The following is a 22,389-nucleotide window of genomic DNA, read 5'->3' as shown; positions in this document are numbered from 1 at the left end:
TGCGCTTTTCTGAAAATATGAGATATTAGCAATTGGTTTATGTAGACCATGTTTGTANGAGGATATAAGTGACCAGAAGACGAGGGAGAAGTCGTAAGAAGATGCTGGATGACCTTGGGGACAGAAGAGGATATTCTCATTTGAAGAAGAAAGCCGCATTAAGTGGAGGAACTGTTTTGGAAGAGACTGTGGACCTGTCGTCTGACAGATCACTGATGAATGAATGAATGATTCTAACAATTTTCTTTTGAAATGTAAATACCTTTTTACTGTCAGATGAAGTACCCCAGAAATTTATTCCATACTTCATTAAAGAGTGGAAGTAAGCAAAATAGATTGATTTGAGAGTGTCAATGTTAATTTTAACATTATTAACAAAATTTCAATTTCCCCAGATAATCAAACTAACCTTGAGGATTACATTGACACTTGAACATGTAGAATTGTATGGCTAAGAAAGGTTAACTTGATAACAGTATGTCTGAATTGTTTACAGTAGGTACCTGGTTCAAATCTAAACCATGGTATAATCTTCCTTGTTTGCCTGTTTGAAATTGTTATGGCCTTCATGATGCTGTCGTGCCAGTCACATAAAGGAACATTTTTGGAACTTTGTCAATTTACATACTCCTTGATCTCAGAGTGAGACTTCATGAACTTCTTTTCAGTGGCAACATAATTTTTATCTTAGACTATGTTCTTATATATTATAAGCAATTCAAGGTACTTTTTATGACAAACTATTCTCTGCATGGAAAAATATGTACAAAAGAAATTAGTCGAGGCATTCTCTTAGGTCCCCTCAATCTGTGTTTTACAATATATGAAATATAACTTACGTACCCTTTTATGAGGCTCTCTGTACCCGAAGTTCAGAACATATTAGTGAGTAGGCATGGGGTTTTTATTGATTGGATTATTGAATGCTTACATCTTGTAACTATAAATAACAATAACAGTATCACTGATTTATGTTCCCTAGATCACAACTACAGCACATATAAAGTCTTCTGTTGTTTATTCTGTCATCACTAGTCGTTGCTGGATAATGGCTGCTAACAGTGCAACTAAAACCTGCACGCTAACCTCTGACTCCAATGTCCAACTGACTGGGTTGTCCATTTGGTCTTCAATATATAAGCGCATCATGGACTGCATAGAAAACACAGCATCCTCTGTTGTGTCAGTATCTGTTGCTGCAGGGATGTGTGTACTATGCCATTGCCTTGCACAACTGCATCTGTTCTTTCCATTCAGTTTTCAGCCATCATGTCATAATATGAATGAGATACGAAATTTATGAACTTTGATCCTTTACCTTGTTAATCGCAAGTATATTAACTAAAGTCCATATAGTGAATGTATTCAGTTAAGCTGGGTGCTTTAGCTGCTCCTGTAGGATGTGTTAGATGGTTAATGAAGTAGTTAAGGTCACTTTCAGTATGTTTGGCTATGTGTCTGTGTTTCTGGGTGGGAAGGTACAGTTTAAACTCTCTCATCAACCAGTGAAAATGAGTGAATTTATATAATGAAATTGTTAAACAGTTCTTAGGTTAAGGGAGAAACTGCAAAACTTCCAGTGCTCAGTTGTGACAAAAACATTTGAACTTGTGTCTTACTTATTTTAGAAGCCAGGTATTCTTCAAAACAGAAACTTTGATTGATAAACATCAATTCCTCACCAACTCTTGAGAGTTATGGGAAGGGAGAATGATTTCCACAAATCTAATTGAGTAAACATTTGTTAAAGGGTTAGGGTGGAGGCTGGACAGATAACCATGCAGACACAAGCAGAATGTTAAGAATAATACATCAAAACTTTACTCCATTTGTTGGTCAACTATTTATGTTGCATTTATGATGATAAACTAAATCTACATGAAAGTAATTGCTTCTCCTTCCTCATTCACTGTATACTTTATGTAGCACTTGGTAGAACGAATAAGTGGCCCTTAGCACCTGAAAACAAACAGATGTAATTTGAATTGAGGCTGAGATTTTCATGTCAGTGAAGATGCATATTGCAGTTTTCTGGGTTATGACATCATGTAGTCTGTGAGTTGGGTGCCACTGTTTTGGAGGAATATACCATTCCTGTCTGCAGGGTAGAATTGAAGATGGAGGCATCATGTTCCTCTGAAGTGTTAGCACCCACCTACCATGCTACACTATGTAGTAACCCAGAAAACCACAAGTTGGACTGCTTTTGTGAGTCATATGGCAGTGAATGTAACATTGGCATATGATGCTTGTGTCTTCGGCATGTCCCATTTTGTTTTACATATTTGTGTGCAGTTCTTAGCAACATCACTTATCCTGCTTTTTACCGCAGTTGCCAGATTTCTTAATTCTGCTGTNAGATGGCTAAAATGTTGTTTCATTCACGAATTTTGGAAGTCATTTCCAAGGTTGAGTGAAACCATGAGAGACCAAAAAAAGACCCTGAATAAATTTTTATTGTGTCATTTCCTTTAGAGCTTTAAGCCCCTAAATTTGTTGTGGAACTATGGACAGCACAGGAACTGTTATGTTGCTTTGAGGGGGGGGCTAAGATTAATGTCTTGGGATGTGATGCTCTGTAAGCTGGTAAAATGCATTGACATTCCAGAGGAACCTGTTGCTTTCATCAGGATACTAGGAAGATATAGGCAGCAGGTTTCTCTGAAACATCTGTACCATTCTACTGTACTCTGTACTGCACAGTACAGTCAGTATTGTTATGGTAATTGTGAGATTCGAGGTACTTAGTGGTGGTGAATATGAAGATTACTACTGTCTTTTGGAATGTGCAACCCAGAGGGGATAAGTTAAGCAAAAAGTCCCTTGCATTCGTATTCTACTTCACTATCCTCTTATGCTTATTGACCTATTTTAGCGGCCTCTGTAGTCTAGGGGTAACATTCCCGCCTCATGACTCAAGGTACGCGGGTTCAAACCCAGCGGAGGTCGTGGAATTTTTAAGGGCGGAAAAATTCAGGGAACAAGTCCTCCAGGAGGGACTTTAAGCCGTGGGTCCCGTGTCATAGCTTTTTGGCACGTAAAAGAACCTCATGTCTCAAGGAGGCCTCTGAGCCAAATTATAAGGACATTTCCTGCCCAAAAATAGTCTCTGACGCCTCTGGTAGATGGGGGAAGCATCTAGATACCGCTGAGCCAGTAGAGGCCGAACTCGCTGGCTAAGTTGGGACTGATGGCATGCACCAATACAGGTAGGGTATAGAGACTGGTAGAATATCACAGGGGGATGTACAATAGACCACTGGTCGCGGTGCATGGGGATACCCACCCCCTCCAATAATAATAATAATAATATTGACCTATTTTAGTGTTTGTTATTTATGAAGAAAGGTATTTTTAAGGTTATTTAATAATGATGTTAGTATTGAGACTCGTTAGTGGTGATGACAGGATTATTAATCAACATGGAGCAGTTCGTGCAATGAAAATTGGAAGAGAAAATCACAGTACTAGCAGAAAACATGTCTGAATGGAAGATGTTGGTATGACATCTGAAAGAATTTTGCCAGGAATAAAACCTTACAGATACCAAATGAATTTCATATATATCTTCCTAAGGGAATGAAAACTCTTTTCCAAAAAAATACAGTGTATTAATAGAGGACCAGTGACCTGTCTTAAATAAATCCTTTATTACTGCTCTAGGCTGCAGATAATTGTATACATGTGTTTATGAGATTTTGAAGTTTGTGAATTGATATTTTCATGTGAAGGATTTTTACAAGTTCATATTTCTTTGATTTAAGGGTGAAGAAATTGTTTTTCCTTCATTACAGAGTCAGGGTATGAACACAGTTACTCTCATGAATTTGTGATATGTGACATGTTTTATATCCAGTCCTACGGGGAGATGATTGGATCAGTGAAGTGAAAAATAAATGTAAATCGTTAAAACCTTCTTGTTCCAAATCATATAAATTAATTCAGTCCTACAACTAGAAATCACCAGTGTGTAGCATCTGGGGCTTGTAGTCCAGAGTTTTAGCCCATAGCTGTATTATATTATGAAATGTGTACTTGGTATCTCATTAAGAAGGTAAGACCATTTACCGATGTGAATGTTTGTAGATCAACATTGAAGAATTTCCATGCAGTGAGCCTGACAGGTTTCTGAGCCCTGCACATAATTGTTACAAGGGACCTCTTGAAGCTCTGGGGAGCATCTAACCAGTCACAGTCATAGGCAGCTTGTGCCAATTCCAAACTCTGTAAAGTGAAAATTATGAAATACTTTTAACATTTTTAACCGACCTTTGAAGGAACTTGCTGTAATACATTGCTACCAGGCAGCATAACATTATGAACAGAGCCGTACCTGAAGATTACTGTCTTCTGGGATATGATGCCATATAGTTTGGTAGACAGGTACTAGTATTTTGGAGAAACTGCAGCCTCTGTCTAGAGAAGAGTAGTCTTTGTGTACTGAAGCTGGAATGATGTCACTTCCCAGAAGGCAGTAATCTTCATTGTAACCATTGTGAGCACCTCATGTGACCACATGTCTATAGACACCAGACTGTACAGTGTTATAACCTGGAAGACTACAGCACTGTAAAAAACTTGCATTTCATATAACCATGTCCCGGTGCTTGGAACCATAAAATTATGCTATGAGCCACTCTATTCTCAGTGGAAACTGTGATGGCTAGTTGGTGTAGTGACTGGACTCTCCTTGGGAAGCTATGCACCGATACCAGCGCCTAGTCCACCCTTCAAAACAATTTTGGAACTGGTTTTGTAGAGTGGCCTTCAGAGCTGCTGTTGTATTACTCCTGATGTCATCAAAAATGCCTTCCTTTCAATATTTCCATTATCTTCAGGAACAGAGAAAAGTCATTGGGGGCTAGATCCAGTGAACAGGGAGGGCGTTCCAGCACAGTTATTTGTTTACTATCAAAAAGCTCCCTCACAGACACTGTTCTTTGGTGAGCTTCTTTGGGACCACTTTTGCACACAGCTCATGTCAAGATCTTCAGTTAAGATTTTCCTCACTGTTTCTCTGTCGATGTTTGCTTGCTCTGCTATGCCCCTGACAGTCAGCCATTGATTTTTAGGCACAATTTGAGAACTTTTGCAATGTTTTCTTCAGTTCTGCTCATTGCTGGCCGTCCTGATCTCTCTTTGTTAGTGACACATTCTCTTCCCTCAGAAAAACGTTTTACCAACTTTTAAAGAGTCTGCCATAGATCAACAACAACACACCTGTGAAACACTGATATTCCAATGTCATCAAACCATACTGAGGTTTCTGTCCACTTATGCCATGGCAAGCACACAGTGGCAAGTTCGCGAAGTTTATTGTCAGACCATGTACATTTCTTACCTGCAGTACTACATCTTGAAGCCATCCTGTAGCTCATGTGGTTTGGTGTAGGCTTCCCACCATGAAGGCCCAGATTCAGTCCTGAGTGATTTCATATGAGAGCCATAGTGAACAAAGTGGCACTGAGCAAGTTTTCTCCAAGGTTCTTTGTTTTCCCCTGCTAATCATTCCACCATTGTCCTGTTCTCATCTACCACTGCAGCGTGAGGTGTCATCATCATCAGTAATCTGTCAGACGACAGGTCCACATTCTCTTCCAAAACAGTTCCTCCACTTAATGCGATCTAGAGCTTTGTCCTTCAAATGACAGTATCCTCTTCTGTCCCCAAGGTCATCCAGCATCTTCTTACGTCTTCTTCCTCGTCTTCTTGTCACTTCTATCCGCCCCTCTATCTTTCCTTCAATAACTTCTTTTAGAAGGCAGTTTCTGCGTAAAACATGACCAATCCAATTAGCCTTCCGTTTTCTTTTTTTCGTGTAGGATATTCCTCTGCTCACTGACTCTAATTAATACTTCTTCATTTCTCACATAATCGATCCAACTGATCTCCATCCTTCTCCAACACCACATTTCGAAAGTGTACAGTAGCACATTATCAAATACTAGTCTTTATGCATGAGGCCTCACCTCTAACCAGCATTTGGCTGGTTACAGAATAAAGAAGTTTTAATACCGCATCTCATTTGATGTTATCAAACATCTGCACATGGTGTGACATTGTTAAGTGAAATAAGAAATTATGTACCTGAAGAGTGAGCTCATTCCCATACCAGCACGGAAGTAAAAGCAGTGATAGGACACATATGATGAACAGCAGTATGGTAAGAAATGTGGTGCTCGCTACTGGGACCTGTGTAGAAAGAAATTGTTGGAATAATAAACATAATATATTTAGATCCGGGGATACACAGTAGCATAGTTGGTTGAGGCACTATGCCACAAACCAGAAGGTCATGGGTTCAAGTCCTGATGAGGTGGATTTTTTTCAATTTACCTAATCCTTCCAGCCGCACTAAGGCCCTGGGGTTGACTCAGTCTGTAAGAGAAATGAGTTCCAGGAATCTTCCTGGGGTGTAAAGGGCGGACGGCACATAAGGCTGACAACCATACTGCCACCTGTGAGCCGATTGTCTAGAAAATGCAGGAGCCACGACCTCTCACTATCCTGTGGGCCTTCATGGCATGTTACAGGGATAACTTTACCTTTTTTTAATATATTTAGGTCAGGACATTTCCACGTTGAAACCCTCTTTGTACATAAACCCAACCGAGGTGACTGTTTGTGTGATGAGAAGTGAAACCATTCATTCATCAGAGTCTTGTGATCTCACAATTCATGTTATTAGTCATAGGTTTTAGTGATTTCACAGGCTAGATAACCTTTGGCATAGTAGCTAGAAGAAAGTAGTAGTTACCCAGCTAGTCAGATTCCCTGGTCTATAACATAACACAAAGTTTCATTACCACCTTCACAGGACCCAGTCACTGGTTCCTAACATGAACATGAATCCACTCAACATCATCATATACTAAAATCCTCTTAGTTACACGTAGGTCTCATGAGTGGTCTCTTCCATTCAGGTTTTCTGATCAAAATCTTATATGCATTTCCCATCAGCCCCTATGTTCTACCAGCATGTGCCTAATTCATATCATCCTTATTGTGGTCAGTTTAATAATATATAGCAAAAAGTACAAGTTACAGAGTTCCTCATTATGCAGATTTCAGAAGCCTCCTATTACTTCCACTGTCTTATATTCAGAGAATTTCCTCTCCATCATTTGCTCAAACATCTTCAGCCTGTAGTTTTCTTAATAATGGAGAGACCAAGTTTAACACCCATAAAAAACAGCAAGTAAATTATGTAAGATTTGAGGTTAAACACTGAAGATATAGGTGGTATAGTCTTCTGAAACATTGGTTGACTTACAACAGACCACACAGTATTAAATTATAGTTTATGTTTTTATCATGTATCTCATAATATGAAGTTGTCAGGCTCATGTTAGTACTTCTGAGCAGCTGGATTTCACTTTGGTTACTTACCCCTGTCGTGGCAAGTACATTCGTGCACAAAAATGTTACATGAATTGATATTTGAAATAGCATGAATGGACTGGCTTCAGTTTGCAGTTGAGAAACAAACCTGCAACGGAGAGATTTTACATTGTTACATGTTGCTGTGCAGTGTAAATACTGACAGAAGTGCAGGGCTAGGTGACTTAACTACTCTTTGAATGTTTTGCAGTGAGATAGGTAATGACACGCACAGTTGCATTGCCCACCTTTGAATGTTTTTCACTTCAGTTGCTGCAGATCTAGATTGTTAGATGTCGAAACACTAAGATGCGGGGATTTTTCTGTCGACACCCATGTTATTTTGAAATTTCTACATATTCTCTTACACATTTTTTAGATTTGGTGGTGACTACTAAGACTTCAGTCTTCTGGGATGTGACACAGTGTAGTATGTGAAGGCACCAGTGTTCCAGAGGAATCCACTGCCTCCATCCTCAGGTTTTATGTACTCAAAAAAAAAATGGGTGCAGCAAGTTTGCTTGAAACATTGGTAACCATATTCTGGACAACACAGGATCACATCCCAGAAGACCACTGCTGAGTGTTTTGGTTTCCACGCATTTCCTAGAGCATTCTCAGATGCCTTTGTTGTAAATAAAGTTCTACTTTTTTTTTATATTTGGAATGATGATGTATTTTTGTGAGTACAAGAGTGCAACAATCATTCCGTGCATTTCAAGTCTAATTACTTTCTCATCACTAGTTGAGGCTTGCATATTAAACAAAGCAGGCATATTTTTATACATTGTACAACAATTTTGTCTAAAGTATTAGAATTTCTACTTCCTATACACTTACTGCAGCAGCACTTGGTGGAACTTCACACATTCTGACAGCCTCTTTAAGACTTCCGAGTGTAGTTCTGTCTCATGATTACCTTCATCATTATGCATTAACCCTTCAGTTGTCTTGTCTTTATCTGTGTCTATGAGCCTGAGTATTGACAGTTCTGATAGTGATAATTTCCCATCAGTGGCTTGAGATTTCTTGGTTCTCTCCTGTTGTTTCTGTTCATTTCTCTTGATTGCTTCTTCCTTAATGTTGGCAATCATGAGTTGAAGGAAACGAAACTGACACGTTACCTTTATTACCATTGATACAATGAAGTCACAGTTAACTGAAGCATTTGTAGACATTGTCATCATACTGATCGCCAGTAGGAAATAGGCCGTCCAGTAGCCTGAAGTCTGAGATACATCAAATGGAAAAGCTGCCTGATAAGGTAGTGGATAAGTCATGGTGCCATTGGTATAGGAAGTGAAAGGGATAACTGCATAAGACATTGCAGTAGATAAAGCAGATCCAATGAAAACCTTGGTGACAAAAGAAGCAGATTTCATGGCCTCATCAAACAGATGTTGTTGTGTTGAATCTGTTGGTATAATAAAATGTTGATCCATTGCATCAAGGAGTGCTAGAAACTTGTTTATTCTGATAGGTATGTACAACATGCCGAAGATTGTGTTGCAGTGAGCTGTTAGTACTACCCCAGTCCCAAATGGATCTGGCAAGTTGCCCCATTTATCAAAAACGTGGTACAGGACAGCAGGAAGTGTAATGAGTTTTATGCCTAACATTGAGTAAAACACAATTTTGAAAATAATTTTTTTCCAGAGCGCAGTTTGTTCAGTACATGGCCATATGCCCAACACCCTTGAAATCTTCAGCTGTGTATGCATGTAAAACTCAGAGATACTGAGATCCATGGTGGTCTGGAGATCGACTGATGATGAGATTCTCACTGAATGTTTTGTAACAGTTCTTTCAGTGGAGATGTTACTGGTATCTAATATACAGTTTTCAAGTAACAGAGACGCTGACACTATTTCATTACTTCCTGTCTCCTTGTACTCAGTACAGGTGTTTCATGTTTCATTTGGTGGCAAATGTGCACATTTCATGTCCCCATTTGTCTTAAACACCTGTATCTGTTGTACAGTTTCCCATAGTGAATAGTCATTTTCATATTAAACCAATTAGTTATCCCTCTGTAGTGTTCATATTGACCCAAACAGTTGGGTTGTGTCAATTATGTAACATGTGTTAGACAATTTGTATAGTTTTGAAGTAAATTATACCTGCAATTATATGTGCTAGTGAAAGGAAAATGTGGGCAGATAGTTAAGATGGATAATTCAAGTTTTGGATATGATAAGACAGCCTTCATGACTATTGATTATAGAAGTATGGGAATGTACATGTTATATTCAATCTGTTGTATATCTTGAAACTGTAAGAACTCTAGAAAAATGTACTGAACATAAAATATGTGTTTCATTTTCCTCTACATCTTCTGTACCCTGCCCACCTCATCCTCCTTGACTTGATCATTCTTATTATACTTGGATAAGAGTACAAGTTATGAAGCTCCTAATTATGCAGTTTTCTGCACCCTTCTGTCACTTCATCTCTCTTCAGTCCAAATATTCCCTTCAACACCCTGTTCTCAAACATCCTCAGTCTATGTTCCTCCCTTAATGTCAGAGACCAAGTTTCACACCCATACAGAACCACAGGCAAAATTAGAGTTTGTCTATTCTAATTTTTATGTTTTTGGACAGCAGACGAGAAGACAAAAGGTTCTGGACTGAATGGTAGCAGGCATTACCCAAGTTCACTCTCCTCTTAATATCCCTCTGAATCAGGTTTTGATCTGTTATCATTGTTCCCAGATATCTGAACTGTGCCACATTTTCAAAACATCTGTTTCCTATCTTTATGTCATGATTTTGACCTGCATTTTGGTGATGAGACAGCAAAATATACACATACTTAGTTTTCTTTGTGTTTAGTTCTAGACCACCCTCCTTACTTGCGTCAATTAAAGTTTGTGTATTTTTCTTTATGGTATCTATATTATCACCCAGTAGTTTCACATCATGGGCATAGACCAACAGCTGATGTGTCCGGTTTAATTTCAGTCCCACTTGGTTTTCCTGGACTTTCCTAATGGCATATTCTAAAACAAAGTTGAAAAGGAGTGTCAGTAAAGCATCTCCTTGTTTTAGACCATTGTGGATAGGATATTTATCAGACAGATGTTTACCTATATGGACTTTACTATATGTTTCATTTAAACAGATTTTATTCAGCCTAACTAGTTTAATGGGTATCCTGAAGTCTATGAATAGCTGATGTAGTGTATAAGACTCAAAATTACTGGGTTTTTCAACTTTGTCCATCATGTATTCTAGAAACTAGAAAATGCAACATTTCAGAAACTGTTTTCTAGTTTTTAGAATACTGGATGTTGGGCAAAGTCCAAACCCAGTAATTCTGACAGTTATCATTGTTTACCAGAGGAGTCCGCTGCATTTGACATGTAGGTGTCGTGTGCACTATATCTGGTTTGTTGCGTGCTTGGTAAAATAGTAGGGCTGTCTGATGCAAGGAAGCATAGTCATGTGTTTTGAAATGAGAGGACAGCTCTGATAGGCAATACTGAAGTGCACAGATGATTTTGTATTGTTTTGTGTCATTTGTAGGCTTGAAACGAGCGCTGGACAAGCTGAAAGAGAAGGAGAGAGACAAGGTTCTGACACCAGAAGAACTGAAGGCAGCGCAGGAATCAGTGGCATATGGCTGCATTAAATATGCTGACTTGTCACATAACCGTGCGCATGAGTATGTGTTCTCCTTTGACAAGATGCTGGAAGACAAGGGCAACACAGCTGTGTACCTCCTGTATGCTCTCACACGTATCCGTTCCATTGCTCGTCTCGCAGGAGTGACACCCGACCAACTAAGTGCAGCAGCTGTTAATACACCTGTGTCACTTGATCATGACAAAGAATGGAAACTCGGTAAGGTGAGTGTCATTAAGCCTCTAGAACCTCTTTTTTTGAATCACAGAACAGATTAATGTAGTTACGCCCTCAGACTTATATTTGAGAGGTACACAGTTGGAATTTCATCAGGGTTACTGATCATCCAGAGGTTTTTCACTGTTCTCATAGTCTTCAAATGAATTCCAGAATAGAGCCTTCAAATAGGTCACGACCATCTCCTTCCAGAACATTAACCTTTGAAGCATGAAATTTGTAAATAATATTTACAAATGCAATTCCCACCTTACAGAAAATGCAGTGTGTCTCCATTAAAAAGACCACTTCATTAATGATGTTCAGGAAGGTTCCTGGTTGGATGATGTTTCTGATCGTTTCGATGCGAACTATAAATGGTATTAGGGCTGCCGGTGGCCCTTACGGCACTAAGTGTTCGAATATGTGGTTTGTGTTGTTAATTCAACCGAATGTTATGAATCTTACTCATAAAGGCAAGGCTAGCGTTAGTGTTATGGTTAGGTGGCTTGTTCTTGTGAAAACATATGGGACCAGTCCCAGGAAGTTGTTGAATAAGATCAGCAAGAATAAGGACACAAATAGGAAGGTTCTTCCTTTATTAATTCTTTTTTCTCCTAGGAGGGTTTTGAGTTCGTTGTGCAGTTTCGTTAATAGTGTATTTCACAATAACGGGTATCGGGATGGGATTAATCATACTCTGGTTGGGATGAGAGTTAGTCCTAGGAGGGTTCTGACTCACTTTAAGGATAGGTTAAAGTTTCTTGTTGAAACATATGAAACTCATAAATGCCAAGGTTTGTTAAGTTAAGAGCAGGTGATACATATAGTAACCATTGTGCTTTAAATGATTGATCTAATCACTGTTGTTCACACTTGTCTTCCTATCTCATTGCTACTGTAAATCTCTACAGTAGGAACAGCATTATTAAATAGAAAAATGTCACTTCCAAGGTGATGATTCTGTATGTTACTGTTTGGTTATGTTTACTGAAGAGTGTTGTGACTTGTGTTATCAGGTCCTACTTCGTTTCCATGATGTTCTTGCAGTAATAACAAAGGACCTCTGCCTGCACCATTTGTGCGAGTATGTGTATGAGATTGCCACTGCTTTCACTGAGTTCTACGACAACTGCTATTGTGTTGAGAAGGATTCAGCAGGTGAGACAACTGCACATTCTTGTCAAACGTATTGGAAACCAGCATATTCAGTCAAAGCCGGATTATAACCACTGTCTAGATCTACTAATTAAATGCCTCCTCCCAGTCATTTGGTACCAGGGGCTCTTTAGGGTTTGAAACTGACCGCTCATCTCGATCTAATGCTGAGGTTAAGAATGAGTGGCACTATGCCTTTACTTCCCTATACATCTTCATGGCGTGGTGCTTAATTAATTAAATGTAAGGACAACTTTAACTCACCCTACCTTTACCTACTCATTGTGCCTGTTTAAAATTCAAAAATTTGAAATAAGTCCTGGAGAGTTGTTACAATATATCTGTAGAGTTACACAACATAATACTTACATATAACTTTCATGGCAATGAGTGCTCAGACTGTGGTCTTCTGGTTTGTGACACTGTATAACCTTTGAAACTGATACCAATGTTTAAGAGTAATGCACTACCTCATCTGCAGGGCTGAACCTGAAGACATTGGCTGCATGTTTTTCATCCTACTACATACCAGTGTACATCTGTTTTCTGTTAATTAAAATACTGTTGTAACTTCCACTCAGTGCCATGTCATTCCTTCTGAAGTGACTAATAGCACTGTAAGATATTATTGTCACCTGTTAGTGACAAGACAGTGGGTTTGGATTGATAGTTGGATTTATTAAACGCTTGTAACTTGTAAAAAGAAAAAGTAAAGTTATCCCTGTAACAGGCCATGGAGACTCATAGGGTTGTGAGATGTTGAGTCTCCCACGTTTTGTAGACAATCGGCTCACAAATGGCAGTGAAGTTGTTGGCTTTACTCACCGGCCACCTTTTATTCCAGGAAGATTTCTGGTACTCACTTTTGTTAAGAGGCTAAGTGGACCCCAGTCCACAGTCCAGAGTTGCTGGAAGAATTAGGTCAATTGAAAATTCAGTGACCTCGTCGGGAATCAAACCTGCAACCTTCTGACTTGTAGCAGAGTGCCTCAACCATGTTACTGTGTGTCCTTTTAACTCGTAACTACGAATAACTTAAGTCTCACTAATTTATGCTTATAGATCACTACAACTACAGCACTCATCAAGTCATTCTGTTTGTTCACTAGCAGTTACTAGGTAATGGCTATTAACATTGCAGCTCAAGACTGCCTGGGCTGGTCAGTCAGTTGGGTAAATTGCTGCTGGATTTACCAGCACAGTCATTCTTGGTTCTGATGTAGCCTTGGCACAGGCTGAATATAAAACAGCACATCCAGCAGTTCATCTGTTGTTGCATATTTACGAGGTACTATCGGAAAGTTCCCAGACTAGGTCAAAAATAAATGCTGGCCTAACTTACTCAATTTTGGCTGCCATCTCCTTCAAAACAGTCTGCCCGGGAACGTATACAATGATCCCATCATAGTGCCAAATCCCAGAAGACTGCTTTCTTCATAGTCACCGCCGTGAAAGCCTCAAATCTTACAATAGCCATGTTGTTAGTAGTCACAAATTCTGTGGTTTTTAGGGACATATGGGCAGGCACATTGTCATGATGAAAGAACCAGTTGTGGTTGCACCAGAGTTCCAGTCTCTTTCATCACACATTTTCTCTCAAGCCTCTCAAAATGTCACAGTAAAAGTTAAAGTTGACCACAGTGTTAGGAGAAACAAATTCATTGTGAACAATCCCCTTCATGTTGAAAAAAAGCAATGATGATGCTCTTTGTTGAACTTGAGACCTCACATAATTCCTAACTGCCCCTAGATGCAGACAGGAGTGGGAATGTGAAATCACCCGACACAACCAAAGTACACGGACAGCCTGATTACTTAACTCAGATAGTGTCAAAATATAAAATGTGTTATAAATGCGCCAACCATTTGTGGTTAAAGGCACAAATGACTAATTGTCAAAGAGCCACATTATAAACAAACCAACCAACCAACCAACCAACCAACCAACTGTATCATAGATGAAGTAACATCAATTTTTTTCCTACAATGTTTCACAGCCCACTTTGTCTACTCTTGTCCTGAAGACATCTTCATGTATTTGTACCAGTAGCTGAAATAAGGAAATATGTTACAGGAGAGATTAAGAAATTGCACATGGGTCGGTTGCTCCTCTGTGAAGCTGTTGCTGTGATCCTGGAATGCAGTTTTCATATCCTTGGCCTGAAACCAGTGCAGCGTATGTAAGGTGCAGTATTAACTACACATTTCACTGCCATCAGTGGGGTTTTAGAGAGACTGATATCATTAGCCCAGTGTGAGTAGTTAAAGTTGTCAAGAAATATGAAAATTAATCAGGAGAAAATGTTATGGCAGTAGATGGCAGAGTATACAGTGGTTTGTGCCTTATCTTTGTCTCTTTAACAGACAAAAGTAAGTGGATGAAAACAAAAATTATCTGGAGAAAGAAAGAAATTGCTAAAAAAAGGTATAGTAATATAAAATTTATAAGAAGGTAATAGTATTAAAATGTAGGCAATATAAAACTTCCATTGTCCACTGCCATAGATGTGTTAAAATCTTCCTCATAAGTGGTAACTTGTCCGGCTATTAAACTGATCGCATATGTCTAAAAGCTACTGTTAGCACACACGACTTGGTATTAAGAATCGATCCCTTCATTTATTTGTTGTTGGTGATAATGGTACTGGTTGCGGGTGTTGGTTAAGCTGCAGAAGGTAGAAAAGAGTACAATTCACTGCCCCTCATACTAATGTTATGTCATTAGTTGTGATAAACTTGCATCCATTTTCTTGTTTGGAATATAAAGTTAAAGTGTCAAAGGCTAAATAAGAGTGGTAATAATAATAATAATAATAATTGTACTCTCATGCTTTCTGATGCTCCTCCAAGGAAAGTAAATGGAAACCCGAGTGCCTCAGAGATTAGGGAGGTATGTAAAAGCAGCATAGCAATGTGTGTTAAATATTTTATTGAAGTTGAAGATACGTAATATGAACCTGAAAGAGCTTATGAATGAGATGTTTACCTTCTGGTTTTTGTATGAAGTGTCTTTTCTGTTCGTTGTCTTTAAGTTCTGTGCTCACATGTTGCCATATTAGATGGAATATGGGCCAGTTGTATATCTTTTGCAACTGTAGTTGATTTATAACTGAACTACACATACATACACATTTATTTCGTTCCAGAGATCTACAATTGGCAGTGCTGCCTTGAGATATAGAACATGTCAATAAAAAGTACATTTAAAATGATAAATTGTTAAAAATTAAATATCCAAGACATTTAAAAAGGCCACATATAATTGTAGTACATTAACAGTTGTAGAACACAAACAAGTAACACATCAAACCAAATCACAGACACGACACCGAAACAAACAACGTCAAAAATCAGGTGCCATTCACAACAATTATAAACAAAAACAGACAGATAATATTATATTCTAGATGTGACAAATAATAGGCGCAATCTTTATCTATAGGAAGCACAATCATTCCTTGATTTCCATTCATAATACTCATGTAAGGAATAAAAAGAGCCCACCTGCAAAAATTTTTTTAGGGAATATTTGAATTTCTTAATGTCCTCTGACAAGCTTTTAATTCTACATGGCAAGTTGTTAAATATCCTAATCCCACTATAAAACACTCCCTTTTGCACTTTAGTCAGTTTACAGGTTGGATAATGTAAATCTAAACCCCGTCTAGTGTGCATGCCATGAATATCTGAATTTGTTACAAACTTGTCCATATTCTTAACCACAAAAACAGATATTGAGAAAATATATTGTGAATAGAATGGAAGAATGTTTAATGCTTTGAAAATTGGTCGACAAGAGTCCCTGTTACCCGCTCTCATTATTATTCTAACTATTCTTTTTTGAATTATGAAAATTTGGTCACTATTAGTTGAATTACCCCAGAATATTATACCATATGACATGATAGAATGGGCATAGGCATAATAAGTCATCAATAGGCTTTCTAGGGACATAACTGAAGTTAGGATTCTGATGGCATAGCTAGCCGAGCTTAATTTGCTGGCTGTATATTTGATGTGTTCTTTCCATGATAAAGTACTGTCAATTGTTATTCCAAGAAATTTCAGTGTACTCGTGTTATTAATTTGGATATCCCCTTGGTTTATATTGATATCTATTGGTAAATTAGGTTTTGATGAAAACTGAACACAGTTTGTTTTTGTCAGATTCAAAGTTAACGAATTAATAGAAAACCATACATTAATTAATTCAAGAATTTCTTTTAAAGTAATAACAAGTTCATTGTAGTTCGACTTGCAACACAATATGCTGGTATCATCCGCAAATAAAACTGGCTTTGACACTTTATTTATTATATATGGTAAATCATTAATATATACTAAAAAGAGCAATGGCCCCAGGATAGAACCCTGAGGGACACCCTGTTTAACCTTTTGCCATTTAGAAACACCACTTTCAGTGTTATTATTCAATATTGTTCTTTGCTGCCTATCAGTCAAATAGTCTTTGAGCAACTTTCCTGCTAAACCATTGATACCATAAAACTCCAGTTTTGCAAGTAGTATTTCATGATTTACACAATCGAAAGCCTTAGTCAAATCGCAAAACAAACCTCCTACAACTAGTTTGTTATTTAATGCTGATAGAATAGTATTTATTAAGTCATGAGTGGCTGTATCCGTGGACAATTTAGTACGAAATCCATGTTGTTCATGCGCCAGGATTTTATTTATGTCGAGATGATGTTGAAGTCTATTATATATAACTTTTTCAAAAATTTTAGAAAAAGATGTCAATAGAGATATTGGCCTATAGTTTGCCACATCAGTTCTGTCACCTTTTTTAAATATGGGTTTTATTTCGGAATACTTTAGCCTTGTAGGGAATACACCAAGACTTAGTGACTTGTTACACATGTAAGTTAAAGGTGACAGAATAAACGGTAAACTTATTTTAAGGATATGCTGGGGAATCTCATCATATCCATATGAATATTTCAATTTTAATGATTTTATTATATCTTTAATTTCTTTGTTGGTTACGGGTGTCATATGTATATTTGGAAAAGGATGTTTGAATACGTCAGAAAGAAATTTGAGGGCTTCATGCCCGTTAGTAGACATACTACTTTTCATTTGTGGTAATGGAGATGCAAAATAATTGTTAATAAAATTCGTCATAATTTGAAAATTATTACATAATTTACCTTCAATTTTTATTGTTGACATTGGATTTTTTTCTGGATTTGTATTAGTTATGGATCTGATGATATTCCAAGAAGTTTTAATTTTATTTTTAGAATTTGAGATTAATTTTTTATAGTATCGTTGTTTTGCTAACTTTATAACCTTTGACAATACTTTACAATATTTCCTGTAGTACCTTGATAATTCTAAATCATCTTTATTTCTAATAAGTAAGTAGAGCTCTCTTTTACGGGCACAGGACACCTTGATACCTATTGTTAGCCAGGGTTGACTTGAATGGGTTGATGCGAACTTTTTATAAGGAAAACTATTATTAAATATTCTTAGATAGGTGTTAAGAAAATTATTAAACATTGCATTTAAATCATCATTAATATTAAAAACATCAGCCCAATATTCATAGCTAAGACTCTTCTTAAAATCAGCAATGGTATGCTCATTTATTAATCTTCTAGTAACAAAAGAGCTAGAAGAGTTTGAAAATAAAGTATTACTCAATGTGAGCAGTTGGGCGTCATGGTCTGAGAGTCCATTAGGTATAGGAATGATTGAAAATAGTTTATATATATTTCTATTGATGAAGATATTATCAATTGCTGTAGCCGAGGTCCTTGAAACTCTGGTGGGGAAGTCTACTATACTACTTAAGTTGTATGACATTAATAGAGAAATTAATCTAGGCTTATTACTACCTGTATTATCCAAATAATTTATGTTTATATCTCCACATAGTATAATACTTACAGACCTGGTTTGAATTCTATTGAGTATTACTTCTAGAGAGTTTAAAAAATGTAAAAAATTTCCCGAAGGAGCTCTATATACAGTTAAAATGCAAATATTATTAGTAGGAAGATATAACTTTATAGCACAAACTTCTATTATTTGATCAATACAAAATTCCTCAAGATTAACAAGTTCATATTGTAAAGACTGATGGGTAAATATACCTACGCCACCATTTTTCATTGATTTTCTACAGTAGTATGCACCAAGGTTATAATTGTTGATAGAAGTCCGCATTATTTCAGTTTTATTTAAATGGTGTTCTGTGAAACAGAGAATATGTGGCGTTTGGAAAACCCATTGACTAAGTAGCTCATCTATTTTATTTCTTAGTCCTCTTATATTTTGGTGGTATATTCTTAAATCTGAGAAATTATTAGTAACATTACTTCTTAAATTTTTTAAATTATTTAGATTTTTAGGTGTATTGCTATTTCTAGTAATAGTTGAATTTTTTTGTGTTTTGATTAACTTTGATTTAATCAGTGGAGAACTGACTTTGTCAATATTATCATTAAGTCTTGATTCTGGCTGCCTATCTATGGGATCCTTTTCATTCACCATAAAAAATCATTACTTTTTGTTAATGAGGGTTTTTTCAACCTCCTAGATGTTCTCACTACTTTAGTTAAAGGGTTTCCCAAATTATCAAGATTATCAAGGCTTCCAGTTTGAGTTAAGTCATCAGATCTTCTCTCCATTTCACAGGCTGACTCCTCGTAAGTTGCAGCAGTAGGTTCTATCACTTCCCCATCCTTGGCTACTTCTTTGAAGTCTTCATTATGTTCTTTTTCCTTTTTATCTTCATATACATCATCATTCAATTGTGCATCATTAAGATCGTTATAAGCAATGGAAGACTCCTTCTCCAATGTAATATCTTGATTATTTTCCCAACCTAATGTAATGGGTGAAAACTCAATATGCTGGAACAATTTCCCAATAATTGCAGAAAGTTGGGTACAGATAATTTCTTTACCTTTCCCATTGAGGTGCAAGCCATGCCTAGTGAAATAATCTCTATCTTGTGGAATTTCCAGGATAGTAACATGCTTATTAAGTTTCATATATTTCCATAATTTCCTATTAAATTTCATTATTTCCTCATTTATATATGACTTTACAGTCTGATCATAACGATGAGGTATTGTTAATAATACAATATTTGTCTGTGTGTTCTGCTTAACAAACTGAGAGATATGCCATAAGGTCCTCGAAGAATTATCGCTAATTAAGTCATTTGTGCCTCCAATAACAACAAGCACACCCTTATTACTCAAGCTTGCAATCTCTTGGTTTCTATTGGAAAGTAAGGTCTGTAACTCACAATTTGGTTTAGTATAACCTGTAACCTCAAATGTATCCAATAATTTATCTTTTAACCTTGACGATAAACCCCGTGCATGGCTGTCACCATAAATTACAACTTTATGATCCCTCTTCATTTTACTAGCTTTTTCGCTTCTCCTTTCTATTATTGACTTTCTAGGATCATTCATTTGTGGAGGATCTATATACCCGTTGATAATAGTTGGTATTTGGCAGCACTTGATATCACTTTTCTGATAGCTCCCACTTCCATACTCCATGTTGGTAGCTGTCGTTGCCTGATAAGGACGATGCAAATTATACTGACTTTCACATTGCTCAAATGTAGAACGTTGATTAAGCTTCTTCGGCCTTTTAGATTTAATGTTATCTCTTCTAACATCACGTATCATTACTTTCCACTTCCCGGTATATTGTCCGAAAGACTTGATAATGGTGCAAAACTATTAACGGTCGCTACAGGTTCGTCAGATCGTAATATCTCAAGCCTTCTTACTTGATTGTCCGATTTGATATGCTTAGTGTTAATATCACACCACACGGGGGACACTGATGTTTCATTATAAGTTACAGCAGAGTGCGATCTAACCTCATTTTCTGCATGAACCGTATTTGATTCAGCATACAAAAGTTTAATTGCTAATTGCAATGAATTTAACTCAGATAGCGTCTCTTGAAGTCGTTCTTCTAAATATGTACACTTCACACAGTTTTCAGAACATACCTCTTCACAATTATACGAAAATTTAACAGTGCCGCACTCATTCGAAACACCACCATCCGCCATCTTGTATCCAAGATGTTCCCTCAATAACACAAATTCTCAATTGAGTGACAAACAAGGTATAGTAATTAAACTTTCTTCAGCAACACAGAAATAACAACTCACCGACCACCATCACTCACTGAACTGATTATTGGTGACTTCTATTTTTGTAAACAGCCTTGACTTCAGTTGGGAAGAAGTCCTAATTTTTTTTATAGCTGAAGTGAGTTTTGCAGTAGAGAATTTATGTAAGTTATGGATACAGGTGTACTGAATGAAGCAATATACTGCCAGTTTCGAAGCGTGTGCTAGAGAACGGGCATCTCCATAGTACAAAAGGAATTAATAACATGCAGAATATGTTGCATCCATAATCCTAGAATGCACATAGTTATGCCAACTTTACCTGTAATGCCGTGGTGCAGGGGGCGTGGAGGTAGCCCTCCCGCTGCTGCCACTGTTATGCCCTAGCGGCGCAGGGGGGGCGTGGAGTCAGCCTCCTCTGCTACCACCGTAACACTGCAAGTAAGGGTGCGTGGAGTTATCCCTCCTCGCCTCCACTGGTTAGGTCGTAAACTGGTACTACTGGTAACGTCGTGCCGTCGGGGGTGTGCAGGTACCCCTCCTTGCCTCCACTGGTTATGCTGTAAGGCGTTAACGCACTCATCCTAGCTTACCCTTAGCTAGGATTCTCCTATATCGGAGTTTCCTTCTGTCATACAAGCTGCCACCATCTATTTTCTGTTCTTTCAATTGTGGGGACTACTCCCTGGCATGTAGTCATACCCCTTCTTGACCACTCCTCCCTTAGTTTACAGGTAGCGTCTAAATACTTATTAATACACTTTATCATTCTATCTTAAAAGGGCGTTGCTGTCGAGGCTACCGTACTCTGCCTGTGTGGCAGGAGCCTATCCCTGTCTATTCTTATCTCCGTCTTCGGCTGCCACTGCGGCCTGTGTCAGTTCTGCCCTCGCTCGTCAGGATTACTCGGGATCGGGTGTGGGAGGTGGATTATATATATGAATTACACTCCCGGTACATCCTATCCTATCTATTCTAGCTGTCTATTTACATTAATATATATACACGATTTACATTATTTACAGGTTACAAAGACGGTCCTTCCGTCTTGACTACATAAATTCTTACTACGCTTTCGGTTTCTTCAAGTTCTCCCCTTTCAGGGGTGGAGGCCTTGAGCCTCTCTCTCTCTCTCTCTCTCTCTGACTCATCTCACTCGGACACGCAAGTCCCTCTCGTGAACATATATATCTTTCCTGTACATTTCTGATTACACATGAAATATGATTCTACTATCTTTCATAAAGTTCCCTCAAAACATAATCTACCCTTAAATATCTATATTAATTTCCCACATACGATATTTACCACTACTCACTATATGTAACCTTGACACCGACGTATAAGTCACTCATTGCCTGACTAAGATCCTAGGCTTCTACACGATCCTAGTTTCCTACCCTACGGGCTCACTGGGTACACTGGAGATCGCACATTGAAACACAGTTATCACCAATACTATGAAACAACATATTATCAATCGGCATGGCTAATATGCGTAAACAAACCCACCTGTAGTACAAGATGCCGGCTGACGTCCCGCGCTCGTCAGACCCATGTTGAAGAGCGCCTTCGGCTGACAACTGACTATTCTGTTAGAACCTCATCCCAAGTCCCCCGAAATTCCCTAATTTATGGTTTTATTTCGCTGATTCAGCCTTGACGTAAGAGGGTGGGTGACTTCCCCTCAGTGTCCTCAATCCTCATAATAACCTCCTCATTGGCTCTCATGGGTGGTTGGGGGGGACCCCTTGCGTCTGATTGCTGTGTCTGCCGCAATATTACGATATTCCAGTGGCCCAGTGAGACAAGCGCTGGCTGGTGCTCTTACGTATGAATGCTGATCCCACGCATTCTTAGCCTACTTGCCAGTCC

The 22,389-nt window shown here is 38.0% G+C and overlaps 3 protein-coding genes across 7 annotated transcripts in view; 1 reads left to right on the top strand and 2 right to left on the bottom strand.

Annotated features, from left to right (window-relative positions):
- LOC111864970 (arginine--tRNA ligase, cytoplasmic) overlaps positions 1-22,389 on the top strand; it is a 146,313-nt gene that overhangs the window by 34,844 nt on the left and 89,080 nt on the right. For 4 of the 5 annotated variants that reach the window (XM_023852627.2, XM_023852625.2, XM_033751644.1 and 1 more), the window contains exons 9-11: positions 10,908-11,230; positions 12,242-12,383; positions 14,455-14,565. In XM_023852627.2, coding sequence (XP_023708395.1) covers positions 10,908-11,230; positions 12,242-12,383; positions 14,455-14,564 — 575 coding nt within the window. In that variant the 3' untranslated portion in view covers position 14,565. Of the gene's footprint in view, positions 1-10,907; positions 11,231-12,241; positions 12,384-14,454; positions 15,723-22,389 lie in introns of those variants that run through there. The other variant, XM_023852624.2, reaches the window with a different exon arrangement.
- Positions 1,892-21,033, bottom strand: LOC111864973 (odorant receptor 4). Its single transcript, XM_023852631.2, has 4 exons — positions 20,389-21,033; positions 6,088-6,192; positions 4,069-4,224; positions 1,892-1,959 (listed from the first exon to the last, which is right to left on the bottom strand). Exons 1-4 carry the CDS (start codon positions 20,449-20,451, stop codon positions 1,903-1,905), a joined length of 381 nt encoding a protein of 126 aa, XP_023708399.1. The 5' UTR covers positions 20,452-21,033; the 3' UTR covers positions 1,892-1,902.
- LOC117282350 lies at positions 7,906-9,624 on the bottom strand. Its single transcript, XM_033751645.1, has one exon. The coding sequence runs from the start codon at positions 9,126-9,128 to the stop codon at positions 8,217-8,219; it is 912 nt and encodes a 303-aa protein (XP_033607536.1). The 5' UTR covers positions 9,129-9,624; the 3' UTR covers positions 7,906-8,216.

This window comes from Cryptotermes secundus, unplaced genomic scaffold, assembly GCF_002891405.2.
Source record: "Cryptotermes secundus unplaced genomic scaffold, Csec_1.0 scaffold209, whole genome shotgun sequence".
Classification (NCBI taxonomy): Eukaryota; Metazoa; Arthropoda; class Insecta; order Blattodea; family Kalotermitidae; genus Cryptotermes; species Cryptotermes secundus.
This window is presented reverse-complemented; position numbering and strand designations above follow the sequence as displayed.